Here is an 8,035-nt window from a genome sequence, read left to right on the forward strand (position 1 = left end):
TACTATAGATAGATACTATAGATAGATACTATAGATACTATAGATAGATACGATAGATAGATACGATAGATAGATAGATAGATAGATAGATAGATAGATAGATAGATAGATAGATAGATAGATAGATAGATACGATAGATAGATACGATAGATAGATAGATACTATAGATAGATACTATAGATAGATACGATAGATAGATACTATAGATAGATAGATACTATAGATAGATACGATAGATAGATACTATAGATAGATAGATACTATAGATAGATACGATAGATAGATACGATAGATAGATACTATAGATAGATAGATACTATAGATAGATAGATACTATAGATAGATACGATAGATAGATACTATAGATAGATAGATACTATAGATAGATAGATACTATAGATAGATACGATAGATAGATACTATAGATAGATAGATACTATAGATAGATACGATCGATAGATAGATAGATAGATAGATAGATAGATACTATAGATAGATAGATACAATACATACGATAGATAGATAGATAGATACTATAGATAGATACTATAGATAGATACGATAGATAGGCGACCGTGGCTCAGGTGGTGGTGGGTCGTCTTCTGATCGAGAGGTTGGGGGTTCGATCCCAGTACCTGACTATGTGTCGAAGTGTCCTTGGGCAAGACACTGAACCCTAAGTTGCTCCCAGTGGTCGACTAGCGCCTTGCATGGCAGTCCTGTCCCACTGGTGTGTGAATGTGAGAGTGATTGGGTGAATGAGCTGATATGTAAAGCGCTTTGAGACTGCTTCAGTGTGGGGATAAAGCGCACTGAAGTCCATTTACCAAGTCCATAGATAGATACTATAGATTAGATAGATAGATACGATAGATAGATAGATACTGTAGATAGATACTATACATAGATAGATAGGATAGATACTATAGATACGATAGATAGATAGATACTGTAGATAGATAGATAGATAGATACTATAGATAGATAGATAGATAGATAGATAGATAGATAGATCGATCGATTTTGATTAATCAAAAATTTAGCCTACAGTGCATCAAAATGTTTGACTGTAAATGGTGCTAGTGTAAACATATAATTGCACCTTCTTGCTAAAATCCTTTTCAATTTTTAATTTTTTTTTTAAATGACAAAAATCTGGAGTTGTTGTAGATGATATCTGAAAAATATCAAAATTTTCCCAAACATCATCTACAATGATAAAAAAATATATATATATATATATATATAATGTTTTTTACACATTCTAATAGTGCACACCCTTACATTGTACCTGTATGTTGAGTATATGAGAGGTGGTGATGCTGCTGTGCTTGAGAGGGCCGTTAAGATCACTTGCAAAAACAAGAGTGTCAGAACAAAGAGGGTCTCTGCAGAACGTCCCCTCATGCAGGTCCGTTATCTTCTCTGCTTGCCTCAGGCCAGTGATCAGTAGCGCCTCACACACCTCCTCTATGCTACGGTGAGAAGGAAGGTGGTTGAGTTTAATTGAAAGGCACGCATCAGTGGGTTGCTCTACAACACATGGGCCCTCATTTATCAACCTTGCGTGAAAACGAGTGCAGATTTGGTTGTACGACAGGACACGTGTGATTTATGAAACACTTACATCTGACCATTTCCAGCGTACAAATGATGGGATGGTAATAAATGCGGCAGCTGACTTTGATCTTCATTAACATGTTATGCCCCGCCTACTAAGGTCAAACAAACATTGGCAAGAAAATAATCTTTTCCGAGATGGAAATTGGGATTGTCACATCTGAGGTGGAGCAAAACAAAGAAGTGCTGTTTAACAGTGAGATCTGATCGTAGCGTACGCTAACATCAAAACTGATTAATGCCAAAGCTTGCGTGAAAATGGTTGTACGCACACATACCCTGAGTTTGCGAGGGGGCAGAGGGGGCATTGCCCCCCCAGTGATAAAAAAGTTTTCATTTAAGTTTTACCAAATTAATTTCTAAAAAATAAAATGCTTAATATAATTTACATAATATTCAAATATTAATATTAAGTGCCAAAAAACAGTGACTAGGAAATGATAAAAATGATGATATAAAATTCAAAGGTTCACAAAATAAAACCAACTAAAAAAGTTTTAAAGGACCGCTGCATCCGAGGACATTTGACCCTTCTGATTCCCGTAGCAGCTCAGAGCTTTGATTGTTTACAACATGGAGGACAACGCGGGCACTCCATAGTCTCATAAGTCTGTTTGTAGAGATGCACCGAGAAAACAAGCCGACTGGAACAGAGAACGGTGGATTGAGCGGTTGTTGTGATAATCTACTCGCCCTCCTCCTCGCAAACAAAATCGACATCCACCGGCCACGAGAGCACATAGACAAGTTGAGTTACGTTGAGACTTTTAATGGCATAATCTACGGTTGCTGAACATTTCAAACTGCATTTTGGATTTACTTTGCCAGGTCAATAATACAGCTTTAGAAACTTATGTTACAGAAATGAGAAATAATAATAAAAACAGTTAGATTGGTACATTTATTTTCATTCCTTATTTGTGAAGCGAAACTAAAGACGTTGTATATATATATATATATATATATATATATATATTTATTTATTTATTTTTTGCTGCCCCCCGGTAAGAATCTCAAACTCCGCCTATGTACGCACATAGTATGCACAGATCTGTGCCCTGCATACGAACGGTTGATAAATGAGGCCCGAGGTGTGTAGTAGTTGTGGTGCACATGCATTAGAGGAGCAGCAGTTTAACACCGCCATCTTTACAGACGCACTTTATACACCCGAGCTGTGAGAGTGCTACACCTGTCTCTGACACATTCCCCAGTGAACTTCAACCACCATAAAGCTCTGACTACGCCTTAAATAAAAAGGTTCCCTTTGAATTCACAGTGTATTGTTCAGCCTAAGAGTGACTCTGCACTTTCCATGACTGTAATTAAAAAAAAATATTGCACAACACTGAATAATACCTGTTTAAAAAAACATGTACAGAGAGCATCTATTGCCTAATGATTAGTTAAACATTTATACATATATTCACAGGCCTAGACTACATATACAGTAAGTCAACGAACCATGACATTATCAGCTCCATCTACAAACACTCACTGCCATTTCAGTCTAGATTCCATCCCTCTATAATATTATACGTACATATGTGTGTTTGGGTTTGTAAAGTAAAGTAATTGCCTGTTGGTGTGATGATATTTCAGAAAAATTGAAGTAAATTCTTGGACAAAACTGTAGAGAAGTGACAATGATCGCACTCTACTACCTGGTCTTGAGTGTGTTAATCCATGCGTATATAGGAAGGCTTTTTGCTCTGTGTTGTTTAGTTCTGACAGGATCAGACAGAAAACAGGAGACGCTCTGCAGACGCAGCTTCACTCTGCAGCGAGCCAGAGATGCTGCCAGCTTAGTCTTACACCTGCAACACACACACACACACACACACACACACACACACACACACACACACACACACACTCAGAACCGGGTTTCCACAAAATTTCAAAATACATCTTTTCTAAAGTTGAGTTTTTTTGTTTATTTTTTTTTTTTAAACAAATATTTACAATCTCACTAACATTTGCAGACTCTTCTCGAGCTCTCTCACTTCCTGGACGCCATCTTGCTGTCCTTTCTTTGAATGTAACACAAACTTTCTCTCCTGGAAGTCAAACAGCATCACCATCGCCAAGGGCAACAAGTCACTGGACTGCAAAACAGCAATGTGTTCATTAGCAACTGTAAACAAGGAAAACAATAAAAGCAAATTTTTAGGTTTTACGCCAAATAATCAGGCTGGATCGTGATCATGCTACTGTCTATCTTTTGACGAGATACCATTGTCAGTACATGTAAGAATACATTTTTCAAAGTTAATATTATTGGATTAGTGTATGACTGACTTTTGTCTTTCCCATTTCACTTCTTATTCAAACGTTTTAAAATAAAGTCTTGAAAAGCTGCTGTTCTGAATATGTTAGTTTTAACCCTCAGTGCTGACAATGACATTTTTTTAAGCTGATGATGACATGTACAGTATATTACATTAGGCTGTGAGGCTTATATATATAAATATAAATATATATTAAAAAACTGTTAAAACTGTCTATATATAGATATATAAAACAGTTTTAACAGTTTTCAAACAATATTTATAAGTGATTGGAATATATAGTTTGTGTCAATCAGTTGAAAACTGCGTCTAATAGACAGAAACACCAGTAAGAGGCTGCAATATAACGCACGCTAGAGAAATAAGACAGGTTTTTCTGCAATTCAATGGTGAAAGGTTTTGTTTTGACCGTATTGGTGAGTCAGACTCTGTGTGTGTGTGTGTGTGTGTGTGTGTGTGTGTGTGTGTGTGTGTGTGTGTGTGTGTGTGTATTTATAGTCTCACTGGCAAACTAACGACCTCTCTGCTTATTCTTTCCTCACCCATTCTTCAATAAAGCTGCCCCCCTCTCACACTCACACAAGCACTTTCTTTATCCATGCATGTGTCATTGCAGTGTTTAATGGCGTCCTTTACAGCCTCCCAGTTGCTGAGTACGTCTGCATGCATCAGGATACCGTCAATAACACACCAGACTTGAGTAAGATCGGAATACAAATGGCCTTTAATTCATTCTCTGCACCATATGCCCACATTTTACCCTCTTCAGACTATCCTCAGTGGCTCAGTGTGCCTGTGTTTCATTGCATTTGGCTTTATGTGCACTTAAATCCCAAACTTGACGTGACTTACAATATGCTGAGTAGAGTGAAAGCAGCTGTCTTCAATCATGTTCTCGAGTAAATCTTGATCTGGGCGAAAATAAATCAGTATTAACACAACAAATTAGAATAATTGCACAACTTCACTATATGACGTTTTGTTTAAATAAGGCTTATATTGTCATTATGTTATAGGCTTTGTGACGTAGTGTAATTAAATGATTGTAGCCTTGTTTTTTTAATATTAACAAATAGTACAAACTACATTTAATATAAGAATACCATAAGATAAAACAAATAAAAAAGAATGCAGTATTTACTTCCTCCATGTATGTACTGTATGTATTGAAATCACAGTTTTAAGAAGGACTGAGACTGACTGGCTTCAGTGTTAATCCACAAACAGCATTGTTGTAATGGCACTATTTCATCTCTAATGGACAAAGGGATGACAGATATTAAATATTGGTTTAATTACTGCATATAAAGTTTGTGTGGGTTTGTCATATTGAAGCGTTTTATCCTCTAACTAGACTTCTGATGCAACCTGGTCCCTATAGCACACAGAAAATATAGGATAAACTATGAAACACACAATAAGTAGTTGAAAGCACTATATGAAAAGTGAATTATGGGTTTGTGAGTGTGCTGGTTCAGTATAGGCTTCTATTCATTATGGAGATAAACGCTGGCCTATAAAAGGTGGGTAAGGAGGAAAGATTGTAATCAAATTAAATTTCAAATGACTTATTGTTCCAATTTACCCCATGCCTTAAGATGAATAAAAATGAACAAAGATACAATTTGGCTCACATTTTAATGTTAGAAAAGCGAGCTGATAGGCCTCTTCTTCTCCTGGTTTGTCTTCATTTCCCAGTGGAGGCGACTCTGTGTTTTTCCCATAATGCAGAAGTTGATTTTTGACTGGCTTTTCTGTTTGCAGCTGTTGGAAAATAGCTGCTGCCTGCAGGTAGACCTCATCTGATGGAGGCTGGGCTGATGACAGGGGGAAATACATGGAGGGGATTAGACACCATGGATAGAGGTTTAATTACTAGTATAATAATTAGCCATAGGAAAAAGGGCAGTTTGAATTAACATCTCTGTACATGCCCAGGCCAGAATTTGCTTTTCACACCACTGCCTTCAGGAAGCTAGAAGAAGAGTGTGAAAAATTCATTTCACTCTGTCCTTACTGTGCTCACACAAGCTCCAATAATTAACATTTCTACTCCGACTGTCGTTGTTTTATGAATTTTGTATTCACGTGTAATGTTACCAGGTTAGATTCATTTTTTTACCATGTTTTCCAATACCTTTTGTTGCTATAAACAACTGTGTTTATTTGCTGAGCGTAGGACTTTACAATATCTTGATTCTAAATAGTGCTTCTCTACAACAGCCTGAGTAGATTTAATTCATTAATACGTTACTATACAAAAGTTGCTTAGTTTAGACCAGTGATTCTTAAACCTTTCACAGTCCCGTACCCCTTTAGACATTTAACCTAAAGCCATGTACCCCCTACTCCTGCACACTTAAAAAAAACATAATAATGTAATGTCATATACAATGTAGCCCTACATTGAAATCTGTCTCTGAATTTTACTTATCTTGTTGAGGAATAATACATAATAAAAAAAGAGTAATAATCAATAAAACATCTTATATATAGAATTATAACTCTCTATATTTATTTAATTGGCCTACTGACATTTTCAGTGAGAAACAATCTCTTTTATTTTGGAGAAGGAAATCTACCAAACATGTGTTGATTGAACATACAGCAGTAATACAACACATTCATCAGCCTGAAACTGTGGAATACAACTTGTTTTCCACGTACCCCCTATGACAGTTTGCGTACCTCACTTTGGGAACCTACATTTAGACAACATGTAATATTAGGATTCAACTAACCAAATTTAGTTTTTTTTTTTTCAAAGATAGGTGTTGAAAATACGCTTATATAATGTTTTTTTAAAACAAAAATCTATATGTTTTGCTGTGCCACATGCTTTTCACAGCATGCCTGTCAAAAAAAAAAAAAAAGTTCCTTTCAAAATAAAAGACAAGTCCCACATGACAGACATTAAGTTTTCTTTTTTCTTTTTTTTTTTTTGGCCAGGTTTCCGCAATCCACCCAGTACGGGTCCATGACCCATTTTTCGGTCCCGACCCACCAGTTGAGAATTGCTGCTTTAGAGCATCCAAATCGGCTCACATGCAGGAAAAAGTAAAAGTCACAGAGAAAAGATGAATAAACAATATTTAAGGCTTGCAGTGTGGCAGTAAACTGTAATGTGAGTCATACAGAATTTCAGTAAAGCAGAGATATATTATCAAATAAAAAACATTCTACCTGGGAGTTAGATTATAACCGAGCTGTGTGACAATCTATACAAAAGTTGACTATTTTATGTATAACCATCCATCCATTTCCTGTCCCGCTTGTTCCTTTTTTTCATGTTACATAAAATAATCCAGTGGGCCTACGGTCATAAAGTACAACTTCACACATTATTGTTTTGTTCAAATACAAAAAAAAAAAGAAAGCTTTAAATCAAGGAAAACATCAAATGTTACAACAACTGATTCCTAACCTGAGGGAAGAGAGGAAGTCTGGAGGTGAAAAAGAGGAAGTGGAAAAGAGTGCAGCTTCATCTCTGGTTGTTCTTCTTTATCCTGATGAGAGGTGGTGATCTCTGTCTCACAGCTTATATTCACATCCTCACTGGTGCTTACTGTAAAACCATCACAATACATAGAGATACTGTATATCTATAGATATATTTGGTTTTGTGCCTTTTTTACTCACTTCTCATGTTATCCAAAGCGACGCCCAGGTCACCGTCGTCTGCCATGGTCGCAGAAACAAACCCAGACTTTCTCTCTCTCCCCCCCCCATTCACCCCCTCCCTCTGGTCTTTACTGGAAACAACAGACTGAGTCCAACCTGCATCAGCACTGAGAGGATAGTTAGCTGAACCTGAGCTGAGAAAATGTAAATAAGATGCACCAGTCAGGACTGACATCTGATCCAGCCTCCACTTCCTGAGAGACAGTGATACAGTGGACTGCCGTGCATAATCGAACAGTCTTTCATACACATCGGCATGAATAAATGAAGGCGCACAGTAGGTGCACCTCCTATTGACCTGCTTCACTTGTGTCTCATCATATCTATAGAGAACATTTATTTAAAGGTCATTATTACATTTTAGAGACTCGACATGCCCTAAAGTAAGTCACCAGACTCCAAATCAATGGTTCACATTGTAGACTCTTTATTTTAACAGAAT

General features: G+C 36.7%; 1 protein-coding gene across 1 annotated transcript in view; it reads right to left on the reverse strand.

Annotated features, from left to right (window-relative positions):
• LOC114468159 (putative methyltransferase NSUN7) overlaps nucleotides 1-7,647 on the reverse strand; it is a 16,742-nt gene extending 9,095 nt beyond the window's left edge. The window contains exons 1-7 of the mRNA XM_028454875.1: nucleotides 7,552-7,647; nucleotides 7,337-7,477; nucleotides 5,547-5,729; nucleotides 4,765-4,823; nucleotides 3,599-3,729; nucleotides 3,286-3,438; nucleotides 1,293-1,476 (exon numbers count right to left, since the gene is read on the reverse strand). Coding sequence (XP_028310676.1) covers nucleotides 1,293-1,476; nucleotides 3,286-3,438; nucleotides 3,599-3,729; nucleotides 4,765-4,823; nucleotides 5,547-5,729; nucleotides 7,337-7,477; nucleotides 7,552-7,597 — 897 coding nt within the window. The 5' untranslated portion in view covers nucleotides 7,598-7,647. The remainder of the gene's footprint in view (nucleotides 1-1,292; nucleotides 1,477-3,285; nucleotides 3,439-3,598; nucleotides 3,730-4,764; nucleotides 4,824-5,546; nucleotides 5,730-7,336; nucleotides 7,478-7,551) is intronic.
• Between the last annotated feature and the right edge of the window lie 388 nt (nucleotides 7,648-8,035).

This window comes from Gouania willdenowi, chromosome 1 (genome assembly GCF_900634775.1).
Source record: "Gouania willdenowi chromosome 1, fGouWil2.1, whole genome shotgun sequence".
NCBI lineage: Eukaryota > Metazoa > Chordata > Actinopteri > Blenniiformes > Gobiesocidae > Gouania > Gouania willdenowi.